Source organism: Anastrepha obliqua, chromosome 2 (assembly GCF_027943255.1).
Source record: "Anastrepha obliqua isolate idAnaObli1 chromosome 2, idAnaObli1_1.0, whole genome shotgun sequence".
NCBI classification, from domain to species: domain Eukaryota; kingdom Metazoa; phylum Arthropoda; class Insecta; order Diptera; family Tephritidae; genus Anastrepha; species Anastrepha obliqua.
The window spans coordinates 32,839,686-32,860,419 of record NC_072893.1 but is presented as its reverse complement, the minus strand read 5'-3'; the positions used below and the strand labels follow the sequence as shown (position 1 = coordinate 32,860,419).

The window sequence follows — 20,734 nt, the reverse complement described above, 5'->3', positions numbered from 1 at the left end:
TCATTTATCTATAATTAACATTATTCAACATTGTTTTTAAGTTATGTTTATACAAATTATGATTTTTTAAAGTTTATTTTGTAAATGATTTCGAAATTTACTGTTTGGCAACACTGTGTGGTGAAAGAGTAATCAGCTGACATGAAAATTGACTACGAAAACTATCCAAAATCCTAGGATACTACGGAACGGAAAGGTGGTGGGAATTCATTTACATGGGGCTTGTTAAATACTTGTATTTCAATGTTTCTCATTAAAAAAAATAACTAAAATAATTAAGAGTATTCATGTAAACCACGTAAACATTATAGACAGTATTAGTTTACCGCAAAATAAACTAGCTGAGATAAGTTTATGCTTTGACTTCGTTGTGTAAACTATACGTGCAAATTTATACATCAAATTATACGGCACTGCCCGGTTATCAGCTGATCAATCACAAAACAAATTTGAATTGAACTGCAAAATTGAAATGGTGAAATAAGTTTAAGAAATTAAAAAAATGTAATAAATTCAAAATGTAAGACTTAATACTTCTAAATTTTCTGAAGTTTACATTGGCCTTCTGCAATAGAAAGGAATTAAATAGAAATTCAAGAGTAAACATAATAAATATTAGCTACATACATGCCGTTTTGAATTTCATTATGAAGATTAATAAATTTTGTTTTTCATTTACTTTCGGCATTTAGTACTTTAATATTTTACAACTGCTCAGCTGATCGGTTAAAACTACATATAGTGTAATTTTGTGCGTCTGATAATTTTAAGGGTTTAGATGAATACTACCATTATTTTGGTTACACGTGTTGGTTGTAGTTGCAATTTATTGAAGACTCTCATCATTGTTGGTATGGTCCATATAATTTACCCATAAAAATTCGTTCCCTAATTTGGTGAATCTAAGAGTACAGCTTATTATGTTAGATATATTCTGCCAAGTTCTCTAAACCGTCGTGCTACAAGCGGTACAATTGAGGTAAGTGTCTGCCCGGGGTCGTACAGTACAGGCTATCGCTATCGCCTAATGAAAAAAGAGGTTGTCTGTAAAGACGGTTTACTGGCGATAGTTTAACGTGACAACGTCATAAGAAAATACTGATGGAATGGTTGCATTTTTCAAAAGAAAATTTTAATTTTATTTGTTTGATAGATATTTTGTATGGCTATAGAGAAGGAGGTAAATGGAATCGTAATGGAATTGATCAAGTTACATTTACACAAACGTGAAAAATGACGAAACATTGATCAGATTCATGAAAGATATGTTCGATTGTGCATCAGACGTTAATAAGTCCACAACACTAAGAGGTAACATCATCGATTTGCCTTTTTCAAGACACATTACACTCGAAACAGCCCCTTTCATTTCCTACTTTTTGTATTATCGTCCTATTCTCAACGGAGAAATGGTTCATTACCAATCACACAGGAAGAAGGCATATGCAAATACAAATATGTGAATTTATATACAAATGCGCATATACATACATATTTATGTATGCTCACTCAAGTAGGAGAGCGCCAGATGTCGAACGTTGCCGAATGCGGGGGCCAATTGTGCTCTTTGTCGTTCATTCCGCGCTTTCGCTTGCAGTTCAAGCAAGGTAACGGCGATTGAGCAATATAACGACGAATGAGCAAATTAACGACGAATGAGCAAGATAACGACACATTTTTTCGTGCGTGCAGCCGGCTAAATCGAATTATAAGACGTTATCACGTCAAAAAGCTCTGTTAAAATAGAAATGTGAAAATCGCTAATTTCTTACTATTACTGTTTTAACATATAACTTACTTCGACGACTCAATTTTCATTTTACTGCGCCATTTGCATTTGATATTTTAAGATAGCATCTTGCCCACATGAGAAAACGAAAATTTAATAGATAATAAGACATATTTAGTAGAAGGTGTAGATGTAGGGTAACGAAAGACAAGTTTGGTGTGCATAATTCTGTAATCCTATAAGGGCTACTTATCATAATCCCATAATTTCAATTGAGGTAAATTCAGTCCAGCATATTATTTCTAAATGCATAGATAAAGAACAAAAAGATAAAGAAATAAATTAAATTTTTAATTTTTATACGCAAAAATGTCCAACTTTTCAACTATTCCACAGAGATGGCAACATCACATAATCGATCATTTTAAATGTCAACAATGAGAATATCTGATTGACAGAAGGTAATAGGAATCCGGTAAATAAAGATTTGTTAAGCATTTCGTTAAATTTTACTTTTAGGATTCAAACATTCTAAAACCATAAAAATGGGTAGACGTTCTATAAACACCACGAAAAGTGGGAAATACATGAATCCGACAGATCAAGCACGTATGTAGAGTTAATTTTCACTATTGAAATATGCCCTAATAATCCCCATTGGTGCATGCTCCTAAACTATTTTCAGGTAAGGAGGCTCGTAAAAAGGAACTGAAGAAAAATAAACGACAAAGACAAATGGTCCGCGCTGCTGTTCTCAAAAATAAGGATCCTGGTCAAATATTGGAAGAAATGGAGAAAATCGATGAAATGGGTAAGTTAGAAATGCTTATAAGAGGTGTGTAACTATACTATACAGAGGAATAAAACAGAATACAATGTGCTACAACCATCACCTTTAAATGAAAAGGTTCTTCGGGATAAAAGGAAGAAACTGAAAGAGACTTTTGACCGAGTGATGCGTCTTTATGTGAGTTACATGAAACATTTGAAAACAAAAAAGCATTAATGAATAATTTCTATCAGCATAATGATGAACCCGAACACTGGGCAGAATTAAAACGTAAGGAAGTGGAATACGAGAAAAAACGCCTTAAAAAGCAACAATATTACGAAAGTGTGAAACATGCACAAAGCGTACAAATTGATGAAATTCCTTTGCCCTCATCCACACAGGGACCGGCTACTACTGGTTCAACCAATGCTATAGCCTTCCATGTAGCAAATAGATTACCTCCACCGCCAACGGCGTTATCACTGCCCCCATTCGCACCAGGTGCACCACCAAGCGCAATAAAAAAACCCAGTGAATCGGTAAGTGATATTGAATACACACTTTAATTAGTAAATATTTTGATAATTTTTAACAAAAAAGATTATAAAAACATCGGACAAATCTAATGACACTAAGAGGAAAGAGCTTTTGGGTGTTCCACCTGGACCTCCGCCCAATCTCCTCGAATTGAAAGATTTAGACACTGATAACGAAGATGATGAAGTTGTGATCAAAGAATATAATCCAAAATTAAAAAGCGGCAAGTCAAAGTCAATAAGTAAACCTAATTCGTTGCAACAACGAATGTTGGCAATTTCTGGTCAAAATATTGATGAATTTATGAAGGAAATGGAAAACGTGCATAAGAAGAAAGAAAAGGCGCGTGAGGCTGCTATACGTGGAGATGAAGTATCTACTTCTGATGAAGAAGCCAACCTCAAAATATCTCGCAAATCTGATGATGAAGATGGTACACCAGTAAGCAGCCGTAGTTCAGAAGATTCAGATAGCGGTGATGGAAGTGAAGATGCTAATCGTTCTCCTAAAAGAAAACGAAAGGAAATAATTAGTCCACAACATGAATCTACTTCTGCCACAACTATTCCTGGACCTGCGGCAGTGCCTGTTACTATACCTTTGCCACCAGTGCCGCCTCATGCAGGTCCACATCTCGCCATACCCGCTCCACCCATGCCACCAGTAACTGGTTTGGCACCTTCTATGATTTTACGACCACCACCTTTACGCCCACCTGGAGCCTTACACGGCTTTGGTATTCGAATGCCACCAGGTCCACCACCAGGACCACGACCGCATGGCATGGGAGGCATGCCACCAAGAATGGGAATACGAATGCCACCCGGCCCACCACCTGGTATGCCGCCTCGAATGGCACATCATCATAAACAACAACAAATGCACAAAGACCAAAGTAAAGGTGTAACTACAATAACGGCAAAGCCACAGATTAGGTAAGAAATTTCAAAATATACACATTTCTCAATTGTAAATATCTTGTATATGTTTTTAGGAATCTAAGTGCAGATGTTACTCGCTTTGTTCCATCCACGTTACGCGTAAAACGCGAGGAGACTCGAAAACCAGGTAGTCGAGCCAAGCTGGTTCAAGAACCAAGCAATCAAACCGCAGAAGCTAATAAAGCAGCCACAAAGGACGATGCATATATGCAATTTATGAATGAAATGCAAGGATTACTTTAATGCTCAGATTATGCATTATAACACTATAACTTATATATTAACCTAAATTAAACAAATAATTTATAGTCAATAAATAATAAAGTCCCCTTGTAAATGAAGAATAATTTTTGGGTTTCTGTAATAAACGAAACAAATGTACATAACTCAAAAACGTTAGCATCCCGTTAAGGACAAAGATGATGGATTTGGCAACCATTACAAGTAGAGAACGAACGAACATCGATTTTTAATGACGAACCGAACATTTTCATGTGCCCAAGTAATAACAAAGCAATGATTTTAAAATCCAGTAGTTTTCATAAAAAAAAAACAATAGCTCACTCGTACACTCAATGGAGGAGGTAGATATAATATATTATAGATTTTGTTTACAGCAAATATGCGCTCTGATAATAATGTTGCAATTGAAATTAATGAAAAAATAAATTCAAAATTATTACGGGAAATCATATCTTTATCATGCAAAGTCCAAAAGCTGTAATTTTTTTTGAAGGAATAATAATTAAAAATTTTCGGATCCTTTTTATACCGAAATCGAATTGAACTTTTGTGGTTAAAGTCGAAGCTTGGTAATTCTTTAATTACAATTATTCGCTGAAACTGATTGTCGAATTTGAAACTTGCAATATCAGTAGGCGAAAATTTTTAATTTATTTAAAAAAATTTGAAATAGTTATCTACTATGAACTTGAAAGTTCTCCTCAAAATGAGATGTCTCTTTGTTCTCTCAATCCCGCTTGCTTACAAGATATTATATATAATCATGTTTAAGAAAAAATTACGTTACGTCACTATTTCTCTCTCGTGACTATTTCGCTTCTTCGTTTTTTTGCATTTTGATGCTGTCTTGCTCACCGTTCAAGATTGATTTTTAAGAGAAATGGTTACCCTGTTTTCCCCACTTATTTTGTTTTCATAATCGCAACTGTGGTGAATTCGAAAAGAAAATTTGACGTTTTGTGATATATTTATGGAAGATTGATATCGTCCTCATTGGCAATAGTTCGGACTATTTTTTGGAAAAGAACAGCATCATAAAAAAGAACATGATGCGGATGGTTGTCTACTTGACAGTAGTGGCTTTATGTTGGCAATTTGAATTGACAAATTCCCGTACATCTACCTTATGGAAATTAAATACAGACAGTGGCAAAATAACAGGACATTATTCCGCTAGTCGAGGCCAGGGCGATAACTCAATGTTGGAAGAGTTCAGCATCCCGATGTTTGATGCCAGCGCAGATGTTTATGCTCAAGATGAAGTGTTTTATATTATCGCATCGACTTTAACACTGGGCACAAGCGCTGCAGCTATAACAAGTGGTACTGATGTTGACAATAGTGAGGGGAACGGTAGCACTAATAGAGGCGCTGTTTATGGATGGGTAAGGGAGTCTCCCGAAAATTCTTTGGAATCTTTAGGGACACTTTCTAAACGTTCCAACGAAAGCAAGACCGCGGAGCATGAAAATGACGAAGCTGAGGCTGAAAGCAAGAAGGCAACTGTAACTGTCGGTAATGGAGGACTGCCAAGTGTAACAAATGCCGACACTGCATTAGTTGTTGATGAAACTCTAGATTGCAAACCAGTAAATTTTACCTACTACGATTATCTCATTGGAGTGGGACAGCGATTTAATCATCCAAAGATACCGGAACCAGAGGTAAATTTTATTGCATGATTGATTGACGTATGATCACTAAATAGTATAACACATTTCTCTAGGTTGCATACCTTTTTCTAAAAAGCAAGGATGAGAATTCATATAAAAACTTTGACATCACCGCTCTGGAACGACGACTTAAGCGAACCAAGCGCGAAAAGCCTAGATCCGTACAATTATATAACCAAATCGGGAACTATTGGCGAATTATTGGCGATGCTCGACAGGCTATTGAATGCTTCAGGCGTGCATTAGCAATGTCGCCCACAAATGCCGAAGTTCTTCTAAACTTAGCACGTGTACTTTACAATCTGCAATATCTGGATGATGCTATACATTTGACTAGGAGGTAGAGCCGCTTATTTTAAACCCAAAATTCCAATCGATTTTGCTCAGTCAATTCAGTTATAAAGCCTATTACCTTCATAGAATGTGCTCCATTAGTTACATCACTCATCCTCGAACATGACGAATATCGAAACGTTATTTTTTTCATTTACTGCATTACTGGATTCACTTAACTTAATTGATATTGGGCTTCGTGGCAGACAAAAATGTTATAAGATTGTAATAATCAATGCCAATTTCTTGCAGGTCATTGGAAATGCAACCACCTGGACGCTCTGCTTGGCAACAATACTTTACACTCGGTGAAATATTCAAGGCTTACGGACATTTCCAGGAATCAGTTCTACATCTGCGACATGCACTTGAGCTTTATCCACAGCATGAACCCATACTGAAGGCGTTGCGGGACGTTGAGAATAATCCTTCATCAACTTTGCATGTATACACCGTTGTCATAATTGTTGCTTTGGTAAGTCAAACTCCTCGAAAGATTTTCAACACCCTAGATATAACGCGCTAAAAATTTTAAATAACGATTTTGAATGTGGGATATTCATTCGAGTCCTGGTTGTAAAAAATAAGTTACAGTCGACGAAGGTTCTGGTAACTTTTTTGAGTTAGGAGAGAAGCAGTAATAGAGGAAAGGTCCGATGAGGAAGTTAAAAAAATTCTTAAAAGGCCACGGTGGTCTTGCCATGAATTCAAAAGTCGTTGATTTAGAAAAGGTCTTTTTTTAAATACTTCTAATTAAATACTATGCCTAGGTAATATGCAAACTTTAATAACCAGATTAGTACTCAGACACAAAATATCACAGAACAGAATATTTTGGTAAATATACGAGTATTTCTTTTGCAGGTAGTTGCAGTTTTCATTGTAATAATAACATCATCCAACAACAATGATAAATACAACAGTTTAAATGGCAATAACACACAAAATGACTATGAGCCCAAAACGCAGCGACACTTCAATCGTGCCATGGCCATGCGGTCCCTTAAAGGCTTTTCCGCTTCTTCGACTTTGACGGGTTCGTCTTCGCGGAATCTTAGACACAGGAAAAACTAAAAATCTCAATAATGCAGATGATACAAGAGTAGGTTATTTAATCTTTCTAAGTATCAACGTCCACGTTCATATGCCCACACAAATAAAATTTGCTTGATGGCACAAACGCTTATGAACACATATACACGCAAACATACCAATTTATACACTTGTTCACATGCAGCAGGCATACGAACAATCAAACGGAACGTGCAGTGCCCATCGACAATCGAAATTTGATAGATCGCAAATACGCAATGCCAAAAACGCACGGATCTCAGAAGATAAGTGACCCAATTACCTATTTAATTTTTATTATGTTACTTAACGACTAAATTAATATTCAGTTTAAAAAATATAATATTTCGGAAAAAACAAATGTATACATATGAATAAATGTTAATAATTTAAAATTTACCTAACTTTCGCTTTTATAAGCCAAATTTATGCGCCATACAATTTAGTAATTTTTGTTCCTATATTTGTATATTCAAAATTTATTTTATATTTGTACATAAGTATGTACTTAGATGTACACGAATTATATGCACTCAATTTGATGACTCTCATTTAATTTATTTTTTTGTTTTATTGGATTTTTATAAATTTCTGTGATAGTTTAAACATATAATTTATTGTTTATACTTTCGACACATACATATAAATACTTTTAAAGTTGATGTTTTGTTCTGGATATTATTATAGTTTTTTGGTTTAGTTATTTATATTGACGAAAATTATTTATGCATAAACAAAAATTTCTCAAACTTTGGGTGTCGTACTTAAAACATTTAATTTTTAGTTTATAGTATAAAAAATCTTATAATTTAAGAAATCAACCAAAAACAAAAACATTTAAGACTCAAAGAAACAAACACTGGCCATTAAATGCTCTTTAATTTACTTCAACCTGATTATTTTTTTATTGTATTATAAAATTTTTAAGAATAAAGAGCATCCCTTAACCAATGCTTGTTAGTTAAATACATATGTATATATTTTTCATTATATAAGTTCTTACATTACATAGTTATGAATTGTTTTGTTTTTCGTTATTAATTTGTTTTTAGCACAGTGTAACTTGGGCAGTAAAAACAGCGTTCGAAAGTTCATCTAAATAATTTTAGTAAGCATTTACTTTTAATGCAATAATATTATATTTATAATCATAAAGATGATAATTAATTTAAAAACGGTACTGCTAAAGTGTAATGTGCAGAATAGATGGCAGCAACTTATTTTAAAATCTGTTTCGATGGAATATAATTAATAAATCTTTTTCTGAAAACTAGTGAATATGAATTTTTATTTTTATTTTTGCATTTGAATAAAATTATATTTTTATTGCAACATCTAACACATACCCCGACTCCGAAGTATAAATTACAAACATTCTGGTATTATATGCTATATTCACACCGGAACTGAGCCGTTTTGATGATAAAATTCACAAAAAGGCCGCTCTTTTAACGAGAAAATGTTGGATGTATTGCTTTCCATAGCTTTACATAAAACTCGAATTCGATATAGAAATATGCACACGCAACTCTGAATATGTTGATTATAATATATAATATATATAAAATTATATTTAGAGAAATAAATTTTTAACAACTTTCATAAATGCTGTATAAGTTTTTCTTAACTCGTAATATTAAAAATTATCATTACTCCGCAGTCTTCTAATACATATAAATATTGAAATACATTACATAACTTCAATAAGGTGCTCAATTCACAGAGTGTTTGAAAAGATAACTAGAGTTAACCTTTTAGACATTATTTTCTATATGCGTATCACTTTAAAATTGTAGTATTTAGTCTTCATATGATTTCCATCGAATCCTCAATACCGGAACGACCTAGATTTATATCCGGCTAAGGACTCTCATTTTTAGGTTATGCTAAATATCATGTGGAAAAATAATATTTTTTTCTTTTTACAAGAACTACCTTTTCAAATAAAGTTGTAATATGAAGAGAAAACGGGTTTAAAGTTTTCAGTTTACTATGCCTCCCTAAGTAGAAATGAGTATCATTTAATGAGATACCGTTAATTGTCTGGTGGTCATTTCTGCAGTTATCTAAAATATGTTTTTTGATTATGACACTGTTACAACAAACGAGCAATATGGTATGTAGTCATCATCATCATCATCAGGTAGCCATTACAGCTCAGGGTGAGCTTTAGCTTCATCCACAATCCTCTTCCAATCTGCACGGTTCATAGCAACAGATCTCCAGCTCCTAACTCGTAGCTTTTTCAGGTCGGCTACGGCTTGGTCAAGCCAGTTGGCAGTCTTCCATCGGACGCGTCCCCAGGTGGCGGATAGGGGAATGCTCGGCAGATATGCAGGATAGGTGGGAAATAAAATACCACCCGTGGACCAAAACATGCAGAGCGGGCGTCTGTCTTGTAGCAAGCGGCTCGCTATATAGATGTTGGTAGTCCCCACTGTCTTAAAAAAGGGGTTAGTCGTTGGGCTAACAACCCACACTTACAAAAATGTTTATGTTAAGAAACATTCACAGCCTCGGATATGGTATGTAGTATGTAGGAATAAAGTTTTGTTAGGAAAATTATGTTTGCTTTACAGATTTGAATTAAATATACAATTCTGGTATGATTTTCTCTTTAAATGTTTGGAAAACTATTAAGGAAGCAAATTAGAGGCATTACTTTTACAATTTTATTTTACAAAAATAATGTATATAGAGAAATTTTCCCTTAGCTGATATTCATAAAATGAGTCAATGCAGATAAATTAATTTCTAATTTCGCCACGGCAGACGAAACACGCTTCACCTAGCATTTTAATGATTTGGGCCTCCACTCCTATATATGTATATATGTATGTACAAGTTTCATCTACTTCCGTTATTTGGCGTTTGGCCAAGCTCCTCCTCAAATTTGTACTATGCGTCATTTCTTACTTCGTGGCCACAGTGGGTTCCGAGCCCGGCCCTGCCAATTGGTAGTCACTTACAAACTAACCGGCTACGGCGGCCGCAAAAATAAGTCACATACACATAAATACTGCAGGTTTATCGCTGCTAAGTGGTGTATAAAATAAAATCATATGAAATGGAAATTATAATTCTTTCTTTGGTACGTGATTTTCCACAGGTTGGTCTTTAATCGGATTGAAACTCAATAGTAGCTATTTTGGGGTCCATCGAATTAAACAAAGATAGACAAATGAAAAGTTTTAGCCATAAGCTTTTTTAATATATAATATTTAATTCACATTCGTTAACCAATTACTAAGTGTTTTATTGTGATGATTGGCAGAGTATAATATCAAAAAATGTTAAGCTCTTTATAGGTATGTACAAAATATTCTTATCTATAAATACATAGTCAACGCACGCCTTAACCTTTTCCAATCACGTCACACTTGTTACCAATATATCCGAATTAATTTGGGCTTTCATCAATTTTTCAAACATTTTTTTCTTCTCATCCGCATCAGTGCGATCGTTCAAATGTTTCAAACTCTCGTATTCACCAATAAGCGCATTTTTAATTCTGAGAAAAGAACTATCAGTGGTATCATGTGTTTTGTCGAAATATTCCATGTGTTTGATCTGGCAATTAACCATCATGAGCTCATTGAACAGCAATTTCAAGCAAACGAATGTCTTTTCTTTGTTGTATAAATATAGTTTCCAGGTTTGAATATCTTCAACATCTGAAATTGTTTGTAAAATCATAGAACCAAACCACAGCGACGTAGGATCTTTGTTAAAAAATATGCTCAAAACAAAAGGTTTTCGAATTAACTTATCTTTCACTTGTTCTGACTCAGATGCATTTTCATTGTTAGCTTTATATCCATGAGGAGTTAATTTTCTTTCAACTTTATTGAAATTAAATTGTTCAGCAATTAATTGCTCGAATATAGAAGCATTTGGCACAGAAGCGAATTGGATGCGGAGAGTTGCCTCTTTGTTTATAAATGCAGTAGCCAGGAAGTCCTGATGAAAACTCGTTGAACTAAAATTAAGTTCATGTTTCGCCCGGTTGAGAAGTATATGCGAAATTTTTAAAGATTTCAAAAAAAGATGTTGCTCATAAATAACGGTTTTCATGTGATGATCATGACGACGTGGTAGTTCTTTTTCGACTTCAAAATATAAAAGTAAAGGACAGTTCTCGACTAGAAGTATTTGGGAAGTTTTTATGCCAATTAATAGTACAGCAAAGGAAGCTGGCAGCAATTGCGGTAATTCACAATTCACCCAAGGCTGTGCAGCGGTTCGTAATTCTTCATCTTCAATCTGAAAAAATGTTTCCATTGTGTCTAAATCCTCAAAAAATAGCTGTAGTTGATATAAACGGTATTTGTAAATGATATTTTCTACAGAGGAGTCATTTATCTTTAAAATTGGCTTTAAATTTTTGAGTATTGTTAGGCTATTTGAAGAGCAGTTATTAACCAGTGGCACACCAAAAACCATAGTATCATTTGTTACGAATCGTAACCAAATGTCACCACACCGGGAAATCATGTGTTTTTCCTCTAACTGATCACTCCGAATATAGTTACAGCCAAACGTTTTCTCATCACGTAATACATCAAATTCTTTCTGCGTGATCGACTTATGCAGTTGAAGTTCTGCCTGGGAGCACCGTGCTCGTTCCAGCAGCTGTTTTAAACTAGTCCTATCACTAGCAATGTTACAAGGAGATGTTCGGTTCACCAACTTTTCATGTCTTTGAAAGTCCGTGCATTGGGTTTCACCATTTTCAAATTGCATCTCCAGCATAGCTTCAAACTTTCCTTTACCATGTACTATTCGAAAACTTTGAACACCTTCGTTCTCTGTTATAAAGCTATAATCAGGTAGGTCAACTACTACCAATTTATCCCAACAATGTATTAACAAATATACTTTGTTGACATCAAAATTTCTGTAAACATATTTTCCAAAGGTAATATTTACATTAGCAATGGGTTTCTCTTCCAGTAGGACAGAATTCTGTAGTTCTGAAGTTTCCATTAGCCCCATTGGTTTTACTGTGCTGCCGAAAGATTCTCCACTTCGAGTGCCAACACTTTTAAACCATTTTCCTTTTGGCCCTTTGTAGTCTTGCACATTTTTACCAACCTTTTTCAAGCAAGTCTCAGACAAATCAATGCTGTTAACAAGTTGTTTCTGGCAAAATTCATATAATTTCAAATTACGCGCCAAAACAATACAACGACGTTTTCGATTGACCAGTAACTTGTCACCATATACAACTTCGTCATCAAAGCAATTTGGAACTTCATATTGTACTCTTTGTTCTACTAAATCCATAAATTTAAAAAGTATTAGATAATAAAGGACTTTATGATAACACACGAAATAAAGATTTCTCTTGCACGAAATCTCTCCACATCCAGTGCACCACGCAAAGCAAAATCATATATATATATTATAACCAAGGCTAATTGCATACTGAAGGTGGCGTCTTCTCAAAACAGTTACTTTATTTTTCGCGATTTTGATAAGTCTGACGCAAGGCGAATTTATTACAGGTGACAGCAAACACATATAAGTAAAACCCTACATGTATTTGTTGTTGCGTTTGGTCCAAGCATCACGTCAAAATCAGTAATCAAATGTAAACATACCAATACATACAAACAAAGCATATCATTTTGACGTAAGCCATACCTACGGCGAAAAATTCAGCTGGGTGAATGCTGTCACCTTAATAAATCCACCTTGGTCTGACGTCAGCCTTTTTTCTAATAGAGCAAAACAAATAAAAGGAGAAGAAATTACATGTTTGCGAAAATTCAGTGGATGGCTTGGTAATATTCTGATTTATACATATAAACTAAACAAACTAATGAAAACCATGTGCCGCGTGTTAAATTGTGAAAGCACAAATTAATATATAGTCTCCAAATGCATTTTTTTTTTGCGTTTTTATCGATGACATCGTGGCAGGAATATATGTGTGTGTGTATAATTTCTTGTGTTTGGTAGTTTATATTGCTTTAGACTACTCTTACTCTTCACAAACAAGTAATTTGCCTTCCTTTTGTTTGTTTATTCATGGAACCTAACGACACAGCGAATTCGGAAGGGGCAACTTTGTATTATATCATCCTTGCTTAATATATTTAACGCAATTTCTAGATTTGATTATAGAGTATATTTAAATCGACTGGTTTCCCGTCACGAAAGGAAGTCCTTATGAGAAGCAAGGTTTATTATTGTTGATTTGCCGTTGATAAATCCACGTTAGTTGGAACAAACAAAACCACTAATCAAGAATTGAAGTTTCTCATTGACAACGCTTTCGAAAATTTTAGACACCGTGGATAATTTCCAAATCGGTATATAATTTTTAGCATCACTTTTGTTGCCGCTCTTCAAAACTATATGTATAGATTTCCTTTTCCCTTTCCACTCACCTATAATAATGCCAGTTGCTAAAGATTTACTGAAAATACGATGAGAAGTTTTTGAAAACCATCAACAGAAGAAGTCACGTGCTTATAGTTAATAAATACCGATGGAGTAATACTTGAACTTGAGGTTTTACATCTTTAAATTATACGAAGAAGGCTTTCGGGTTATTTTTGATTTTAGTTTATATATATAAAGAGATTAAATATTGAAATGAAATAAAGCGAAGAAGTTGTGTTAATATTAATTTATGAGTTCTATTGCATTTAATTCTCTGAGGAATTATAGAGTAGCGTTTTATTTGAGAAAAACTTAGCAATATTTATCCTCTGATATTTGGAACTTTTAAAACTCATCAGTCCCTTATTTTCACTCGAACACGACATTGCTTATTTTTGTGTAAAAAATGTGAAGCACAATGAATAGTTTTATTTATTTTATATTTATTTTTGAATGTATTTCCTTTTGTTTTCTACATATAAATATACAGTTCGGTGCTCATTTTATGATCTGAAAACATATGAATGTAAGCAAACAAATTTATTTTGGGTAGACTAATGTCTTTTGTGAACTTCTGGTCTTGCACTGGCTTGCAGTTTATAGTCACAAACGAAAATTTAATAATAAAAAACGTGAGTATATCTACCGGTTTTTGTCAGTTATGGCAAATTTTCCGATCGCAAACTATTTTGTTTATTCTGCTCTATGGCAGAGAATTTTATTATTATGAAATTGGCTCTAAATATCACAATAAATACAAGAATGATAGAATACAAGATTGCGCTTTCCGCATTCACCGTGTCGTACGATGAATAAACAAACAAAAGGAAGAGGAATTACTTGTTTATGAAGAAGAGGAGTAGGCGAAAGCAATGGAAACAACCAAGCACAAGGCATTATACGAACATACACACTTTCTTGCTACGGTTTGTTCTGTATAAAAACGCAAACGAACTACATTTGGAGACTTTATATTAATTTGGGCTTTCACAATTTAACACACGACATTTCGCCTTCATTAATTTGTTTATTTTAAATCTCACAAATCACAATAATACCAAGTCATTCACTGAATTTTCTTCTCTTTTTGATTGTTTCGTTCATTTGCTTTGTATTGCGAAGGGAGCTGACGTCAGACTTGTCAATTTTGTGAAAAATTAAGTAACTATTTTTTAAAGTCGCCACCTTCGATACTCAATTCGCCTTCGTCTGTGGGGGCACTCACATAAAATGAACGTATTAGCTGACACGTTCTATGAGTTTACGTTACTGAGTAACTGCACTATAAATAGTGATACGTACGGAAACAAACATAAAATTGACATTTAAATTAAACTGACAGATTCATTATTCTACATTATTTTGCCTAGTGATGCCGACAAAAATACCGAATAAATTCTAATTTAATTATAAAGAAAAGCAATATCAACGAGAAAATGGAGCCTATGACATTAGGAAGCCCCGGCGGTAGTCCAGCTACCAACCCAAGTCCATATTTGCCGCCATTTCTTATGGGAGATGCACAAATTCCTTCAACACCACGCAACACGCTTTCTCCTAATAAGGGAAGCAGAAACATTTCATTTGGTAAGGAATTATTATTCGTATTAAGGCTAAAGTATTAAATTTCCTGTTTTATCCACGTTAGCAACGTCGCCAATACAAAATTCTCCTTCGTCCGGTCCGCTTGGTGAACACAGTCGTTTTTCGATAGGCCAGAAGCAACTGTTCAATAGTAGCGTAAGTGCCAATTATTCAGGTGCACAAGGTCCTCCCACACAGGGTTTATTTGATTCTTTACGCAACGAACGCAATCTTGTTGAGACACCAACTCGTGGTATAGAAGCACAATCTTCCCTTGGATTTGGTACACCAATTGCAAATCAGCAAAATCTGAGTACCTTCAGCGGCAATATAAGTTTTCAACAACAGCATATGCAGCAGCAACAACAATTTCCGTCACAGTCAACAATACCGTATAATGATTCACCATACTTAGCTAACACTTCATATAATACATCACGCTGCATAACATCGCCGTTAGGAGCGCTTGGTACGCCCAATGCTAGCGGTGCAATTAATACTTCATATATGCTTCAATGTCCACCAACACCACGCTACACAGAGTTTTGGGTGACTGTTTATGGTTTCCCGCCAAGCGCGATTTCAACGATTCTGCAGCACTTTGCGCAATGCGGTACTATAGTTGACAAAGTATTTCCCCCGCAAAATGGTAATTGGGTTCACCTCAAATACGCCTCAAGGCTAGAATGCGATAAAGCACTAAATTATAACGAGAAGATACTGGGAAATAACATTATGATCGGTGTTACACAATGCAAGGATAAAAACATCATCGACAAAGAAAACATTTGTGAGAATAATACGTAAGTCGAGGCAAAAAGTGATCTTATAAATACACATTTCTCATTATATGTAATTGCAGGAAACCGTGCAAGGTGCGCCCATTATCGCAGACTGCCTACAAAAGTGCGCAAAATGATTCTGCTGTCGTTAATAATGCAAATATGCCCCAAAAAAGCTCTGGATTGATGAATAAGGCAATGGATTTGTTTTTTGGTTGGTAAAATAAATACGATTTTGGTTTGATTATATGTACATTTTGATTTACCGATAATTGATGTTACTTGTTCAGGTCACAAAATACAAGAACAAATATTTGCAAAATAAGAGTATTTTCCTAATTTAATAAATTTTGCTGATGGAAATATTTCGTCGATATAATTATTTATATGTTAATTGTATTTTAGGAGAAAAGCAAACATTACTACTTTACTAATATACCTTATTATTCTTGTAACAGTGCTAAAGACAATATTCCAGAATTAATAATCCTTCCCAAGTCCTTAAAACTTCTTAATATATGATTGATGTAAAATGTGAAAAATATCTCGACATATTTATAAACAAAATATATACTCTAATCTCCATACAGCGCCAAATCTGTTAAATCTCGCTCCGTTCATATAAATATTTGTGTTAATCTCTTTTATTTTTTAATTGGATGTACACACGAATACATATATTTTATTAATTTTTTTTATTAATGAAGCAGCGCCAGTCAATATAACCTTAGAAAGTACTTTGCTTCTGATTATTTTCGAATTTTTCAAAATTCCTTTTCGAGCTATTTCGGCTTCTCAATGAGAGCAGTTTCCAATTTAACCATTTTTGGGTAGTGAACATCTCGACTGTCGAGTTTTGACTGAGCCCAAAGAATTAATTTTAGTAAGAACATCACTTTAGGAGTAGAATCAGTGCTATGTTCACATTTAAGTATTGCTGCATTAAGTTCACTGGCAATCTGAGAGTAAATTATTTTATAAGTCGTGTTTTAATTAAGTTTTAATAATTACCATTACCTTTTGTCTATGCGATTGCTCTAATAAATCAGAAAAAGGACTGTTTTGTGGCTTTTCAAAGGCCAATAGAGCCAATGTTCGTTCAAGTTCATTAAGCGCTTCAGGTATATCCTCACCGGCTTCAGATAATTTATTTTGAGCGAATGTTAAAGCTTCTTCAATTTGTCCAGCACTACAAATTATGAATAACTTTTATATTCATGTGAAAGGCATATTTTATAAAGAAGTTCTTACCGAATCAATTCAATAAGTTGCAATTGTTGCAAGTGAAAAAATAAATAACGGTTATTGTCTAGCAGCTCCGGATGCAATTGATTAACGAGATGTGTTGCCTCCTGAATTCGTCCACTTTGTACGGCTTCGCGTATCAATATGCGATCATCTAATGAACTCAATTCAACACTCGGTTCGAGTCCAGCCTCCAACTGAAATTTTTCGGCAGCCTCTTTGAACCCCTCTGTCAAAAATAAAAATTACACACATATATACACTTCATGTTATGTTCTCAATGTTTACTTACCAGTCACTAAATAATTCATAATTAATCGATTCATATCGCTTTGTTTATATGGGAATTGTTCCAACTTTCGCATCCAATCTTCCTTTGTTATACCATCACACTTTTCGTTGTAGCTCATTTTCTTGTTCTTCCTTATTTTGCCAATTTTGAGGCCGTTCTTGAAACACTGATAGTCAAAATAAATTTGCTTCCAATTGATTTGCAAATAAGCGAATTTCAAATTCGTTCGTATCTAATAATTTTTCTTGAAAATTTCGATTCATTAAAAATATAAAAATTTTACTTTTTTGCCGTTTTCACAAGCTGGAGCAAATTTTAACCGTATTTTGCTTTGCTCCTAGCTTTCGTTAATTAAGTGTGTTCAGTGTTGAGTACAGTAGCTTGAACTGTGTCATTGCCAGCGTAGATATTAAAGGTGATAAAGGTATTTTACAGGCGATTAGTTGAACCAAAAGTTGAATATGAAAAAGTTGCTTACACTGTTCATACGAAAAGATTTTTATTTGAATAGGAATTAGGAAATAATGAATATGGTATTTTATTAGGTATAACCATACTCGCCAGTTGGTAAACTGGCCAATAACTCTATCGTTGCTTTCTCTTGCAAATTTTTCGTCAAGTAAGCAGTGAAGTGGCGAATAAAAGAAGTTGGCTTGCAATGAACTTTGCTTAAAAGGATTAGTTGAAAGGCCTTTTACACCAGGATATTGTTAATTGCACCTAAAATTTACATATAAAATGAGCTTATGTAAACACCCCATTCGACTACCAGAGAAAATATAAGGGCTTTTCCCTCTGAAGCGTTGTTATTATACCCCTTCGATTCGCCAAACGTTAGCAAGTGGAATAGAATAGATGGAGCAATTGGTATGAATAAACATGTATTGGTAGTACTGGAAAAGGGCCGCCAAAAATTACATTTGTTTGGAGCCGCTTAATGAGTATTAGTAAGTAAAACGAATAATAACTAAAATGTATAAAGAATAAAGAAAACAGTTTAGTCAGATGCGATACTCCTCGCTGTGTTCCCACACAACTTCCCACAAATGAGAGCCTTAGGTGGATACCCATAAGGTCGAGTTTAATATTCCGAATTAAGCCCTGGCGCTATTCCCCCCTTCTCCGTTGCATGGGTAGGCTCGTTGATATGCAAAGCTGCTGCGAGTTCACTGGTCTGAAGAGAACGCGTCTGTGGGGTGTACTGTCGAAAACTTCGTTGCTTTCTAAATGGGCTGGGTTAGGCGTTCAATGCTCACATTCATTTCCTTGGCATTTACCTCTATGACGATGACCCGTTCATCCAATCTTTTGACGACTTTGTGCGGACCTAAATACGGTTGTCCAAGACGTTGTTTGCTTTGAGACAACTCTTTGAAGCAAAAAGGGTTTCTGTCGACTGTGGTGAGTTATAAAACCTGACCTGATTCTTCTTATAAGGGCTTGAAAATGTTCACGGAATAGATGAGAATTCATTGGTGGATCCCCGTCTTAGAAGAGTTTGCCTGGAACTCGGAGCGTTGCTCCGAGGAAACACTCCGCGACTGAAGCTTTCAGGTCTTCTTTGTAACACGTTTGGCTCTAAACCATGGTATACCACCAGATACTAAACTAAGTTTGTTCGGCTAGGTTGCCAATAGATATTGTCTAGCAGTGAATTGCCATCTAATCTCTCTCTAAAGGAAAAGTATTTAAAATAGTAAACGAACAGAAACAATAGAAAATGTTAATCTGTGTAGGATGTTCTCCGTATAATCCGTAGAGTTCAGAGTTCTTCATCTTGTTGAATTAACATGGAATTCTATACTATTTGCAATTAACATACATTGAAATCAAAATTATATTTTTCGACATTTGTTTTCATTTCAGCCAAATTAGTGAAGATTCTCTGAATATTTATGTAAGCTTCCATGATTCAATTATACAAGGTTAAGTAAAGTTTGACAACTGATTTCGGATGCTACTTAATCCATTGATGCAATTTGGAAGCAAGGGAAAAAAGGGCATAAGTTTATCCCCTTTCTGAAAATGTAGTAAAAAATTGAAAAAGGTCGTTGTAAGCCATAGAATAATTTTATGTTATTTTATAAGTGGTACTTAATTTTTAACTTAACTATTCCCATGGATTTGTGTCATATATATACAGCTGTTGACAGCTAATTAGAAACGACACTTATTTCAGAATAAATTTTCCATTTTCCTTTTAAACACGTATTTTCATAACTGTTTGCCAATTTTATTTAAACATATGATAAACTTAAAAACTAGTGGAAAACAATTTAATCGCAATTCTTTATTAAATATATATATATTTTTTTAAAGCATGTGAAATGCCCGATTTGGATAGGGCAACTAATTAGAAACAGTAATGTATTATCAGATCAACATAAAGATTATGTTAGTATTTGGTTCCATAACCCTTTTGCTTCAACACTGCCTCACATCGATTGCGCATTGATGGAATGAGATTCTGACAGCGCGCCACAGGTATTGCTTGCCATGCCGTTTTTACTTCGGCAAAAAGGACATCCATATTTGGGATATTTTTTGCACTCACGGCTTTTTTAATGTCACCCCCGAGATGCTCTGTTGGGTTTAAGTCCGGACTGGATGATGGCCATTCCAAAACATTGATGGAATTTTCGTCGAAAAACTGTTTCGTCAACTTTGCCGTGTGCTTTGGATCATTATCCTGTTGAAATTTCCATATAACAGGCAAATGTTCCTCAACCCACGGCAACATTACATTTTTTAGTATATCGACGTATTTCTCCTTATTTAAAATTCCATCAATCCTATGGATTGGGCCAACACCATTCCACCAGAAACATCCCCACACCATGATTGATCCTCCACAATGCTTCACTACCCTTGTGAAACGTAGCGAGGATTGAATTCTTGGTTGCTTGGCCGTCGAACATACCTTTTACCATCTGGGCCTATGCGATTTATCTTGGTTTCATCGCTCCAAACGATATATTTCCATTGATTTGGAGTCCATGACCAATGGGAAGGGGCTTCTTGCGTGCTGCTCTGCCATGCAGTCCAGATTCGACCAGACGCCGAGCAATTGTCCTCTTGGATATTTCGAAATTATATTGATCCTGAATTTCCCGTTGGATGTCAGTGAAAGTTTTTTTTGGGT

At 34.7% G+C, this 20,734-nt stretch overlaps 5 protein-coding genes across 7 annotated transcripts; 3 read left to right on the top strand and 2 right to left on the bottom strand.

Moving 5' to 3' along the window:
* Positions 1 to 2,182: 2,182 nt before the first annotated feature.
* Positions 2,183 to 4,326, top strand: LOC129239295 (WW domain-binding protein 11). The gene is made up of 6 exons (XM_054874693.1): positions 2,183 to 2,338; positions 2,415 to 2,540; positions 2,599 to 2,696; positions 2,753 to 3,040; positions 3,102 to 3,973; positions 4,033 to 4,326. The coding sequence occupies exons 1-6, from the start codon at positions 2,275 to 2,277 to the stop codon at positions 4,220 to 4,222; spliced, it is 1,638 nt and encodes a 545-aa protein (XP_054730668.1). The 5' UTR covers positions 2,183 to 2,274; the 3' UTR covers positions 4,223 to 4,326.
* An 837-nt stretch (positions 4,327 to 5,163) lies between these two features.
* Positions 5,164 to 8,577, top strand: LOC129238999 (uncharacterized). Its single transcript, XM_054874255.1, has 4 exons — positions 5,164 to 5,886; positions 5,949 to 6,235; positions 6,481 to 6,703; positions 7,093 to 8,577. The coding sequence occupies exons 1-4, from the start codon at positions 5,269 to 5,271 to the stop codon at positions 7,300 to 7,302; spliced, it is 1,338 nt and encodes a 445-aa protein (XP_054730230.1). The 5' UTR covers positions 5,164 to 5,268; the 3' UTR covers positions 7,303 to 8,577.
* Positions 8,578 to 10,518: 1,941 nt separating this feature from the next.
* Positions 10,519 to 12,684, bottom strand: LOC129239277 (uncharacterized). Of its 3 annotated transcripts, none has more exons than XM_054874668.1 (2): positions 12,394 to 12,684; positions 10,519 to 11,562 (listed from the first exon to the last, which is right to left on the bottom strand). In XM_054874668.1, exons 1-2 carry the CDS (start codon positions 12,583 to 12,585, stop codon positions 10,669 to 10,671), a joined length of 1,086 nt encoding a protein of 361 aa, XP_054730643.1. In that variant the 5' UTR covers positions 12,586 to 12,684; the 3' UTR covers positions 10,519 to 10,668. The 3 variants fall into 3 exon arrangements, with proteins under 3 accessions (XP_054730643.1, XP_054730642.1, XP_054730641.1); XM_054874667.1 differs by having other exon boundaries at positions 10,520 to 11,562; positions 12,229 to 12,684; XM_054874666.1 differs by having other exon boundaries at positions 10,521 to 11,562; positions 11,722 to 12,684.
* A 2,348-nt stretch (positions 12,685 to 15,032) lies between these two features.
* Positions 15,033 to 16,420, top strand: LOC129238544 (nucleoporin Nup35). Its single transcript, XM_054873601.1, has 3 exons — positions 15,033 to 15,276; positions 15,338 to 16,076; positions 16,136 to 16,420. Exons 1-3 carry the CDS (start codon positions 15,126 to 15,128, stop codon positions 16,275 to 16,277), a joined length of 1,032 nt encoding a protein of 343 aa, XP_054729576.1. The 5' UTR covers positions 15,033 to 15,125; the 3' UTR covers positions 16,278 to 16,420.
* A 261-nt stretch (positions 16,421 to 16,681) lies between these two features.
* LOC129238547 (glucose-induced degradation protein 8 homolog) lies at positions 16,682 to 17,956 on the bottom strand. Its single transcript, XM_054873602.1, has 4 exons — positions 17,593 to 17,956; positions 17,307 to 17,529; positions 17,073 to 17,244; positions 16,682 to 17,014 (listed from the first exon to the last, which is right to left on the bottom strand). The coding sequence occupies exons 1-4, from the start codon at positions 17,708 to 17,710 to the stop codon at positions 16,838 to 16,840; spliced, it is 690 nt and encodes a 229-aa protein (XP_054729577.1). The 5' UTR covers positions 17,711 to 17,956; the 3' UTR covers positions 16,682 to 16,837.
* Between the last annotated feature and the right edge of the window lie 2,778 nt (positions 17,957 to 20,734).